General features: G+C 35.7%; 1 protein-coding gene across 1 annotated transcript in view; it reads left to right on the forward strand.

Moving 5' to 3' along the window:
• The window catches only part of LOC106867221 (zinc finger protein 721), an 8,130-nt gene that overhangs the window by 1,392 nt on the left and 5,093 nt on the right, over window positions 1-1,645 (forward strand). The window contains exon 2 of the mRNA XM_052972270.1: window positions 13-76. Coding sequence (XP_052828230.1) covers window positions 13-76 — 64 coding nt within the window. The remainder of the gene's footprint in view (window positions 1-12; window positions 77-1,645) is intronic.

Consider the following 1,645-nt stretch of genomic DNA (forward strand, 5'->3'; position numbering starts at 1 on the left):
ATATTCTTTCAGGTATATTATATTGATTCTTGTTTTATCATTATTGTATTTTATCCAGAGATTAATTCTGTTGTTGGTAATACCTATAATTTTATCTATGACATAGTTTATGATGAAAATTAATGTTAATTTGTCATTGTAGTATTAAACTTTACATAATAACAAAATTAGTGGGGTAATGTTTTGAATTATCGTCATCAATGCTGGAATGTGTTGGAGCACATCATCATCATCATCAGCGTCATTGAATGATGATAATGATGATTGTCATCTCGAGCATTTTGTCATTTCAAGTGTAAATTCCAAAGTTCTGGCTGCGAGTCTTTATCAATTTTTATAACAATTTAAACTCTAAATAAAACTGGTTTACTATGAAATTATCCTGTTTTTGTTTTTGTATTTTCTAAACTGATTTTCACCAACTGCTTACTTATAACCCTATATAATTTATTGACACTATTTGATACAAGATATGATCTGATGTGAATGAGATGTAAATAATAGGATGATATTGTAGATGAAATGGTGATGTTGGTGGCTTTGTAGTGGAGATTTGATATAGGTTGATGAGAGCCAAGTTAGAGGCTGTCTAAGGACGATATTTCCCATTCTCAGATAATATTACTTTCAAATTTTGGCACAAGTCTGGCAACTTCAGGGGAGTTGGGGGTAAGTCGACTACATTGAAGCCAGAGTTCAGCTGGTACTTATTTTATCGACCTGAAATGATGAAAGCAAAGTTATACTCAGTAGAAATTGAACCCAGAACATAAAGGCAGATGAAATGTTGCTGATCATTTTGCCTGTCAGATCACTCCATTTTTCCGCTCTTTCCAAACCATAATTTATAGACAGTGAAAGGATGAAAGGTAAAGTCAACCTAGGTTATATTTAAACTCAGATGTGCTGGTGGCACATGTAAAAGGCATCCGTGTTGGTGATATGTAAAAAGCACCCAATACACTCTGGAGTGATTGACAGTTGGAAGAGCACCCAGCCACATCCATTTGTGCATACATGCTTTGTGTCTTTCCAGCCTTCTCAAATTCTCTGCATTTGAAGTAAATGTCTAAGAACCATGCAGCATTGCAGTTCCAACACAAGCATCATACAATCTGCCCTTCACCATTAGGAAAAATATTGCTGTTGTTAACAGTGGTAATAGCGCTGAACTTTCTCCAAATAGTACTTACTCTAAAGCTATACTTTCAGAACAACTACCTGTTCTGCTAATTACACCTCTAAGGTAACAAAAGCTATCAAAGAAAACGACTTTTGTTCACTTTTCCGTGGCCATGGCCAATTTCGACATTCTTTAACAGTAAGTTTACTTATTTTTCTCGTTATTTTCCTCTTCAATTTTTATTTACTTTTTTAAACACCTTATACTGAAAGTACCCATATATATATATATATATATATATATATCATCATCATCATCATCATCATCGTTTAACGTCCGCTTTCCATGCTAGCATGGGTTGGACGATTTGACTGAGGACTGGTGAAACCGGATGGCAACACCAGGCTCCAGTTTGATTTGGCAGAGTTTCTACAGCTGGATGCCCTTCCTAACGCCAACCACTCAGAGAGTGTAGTGGGTGCTTTTACGTGTCACCCGCACGAAAACGGCCACGCTCGAAAT

Source organism: Octopus bimaculoides, chromosome 13 (assembly GCF_001194135.2).
Source record: "Octopus bimaculoides isolate UCB-OBI-ISO-001 chromosome 13, ASM119413v2, whole genome shotgun sequence".
Taxonomy (NCBI): Eukaryota; Metazoa; Mollusca; class Cephalopoda; order Octopoda; family Octopodidae; genus Octopus; species Octopus bimaculoides.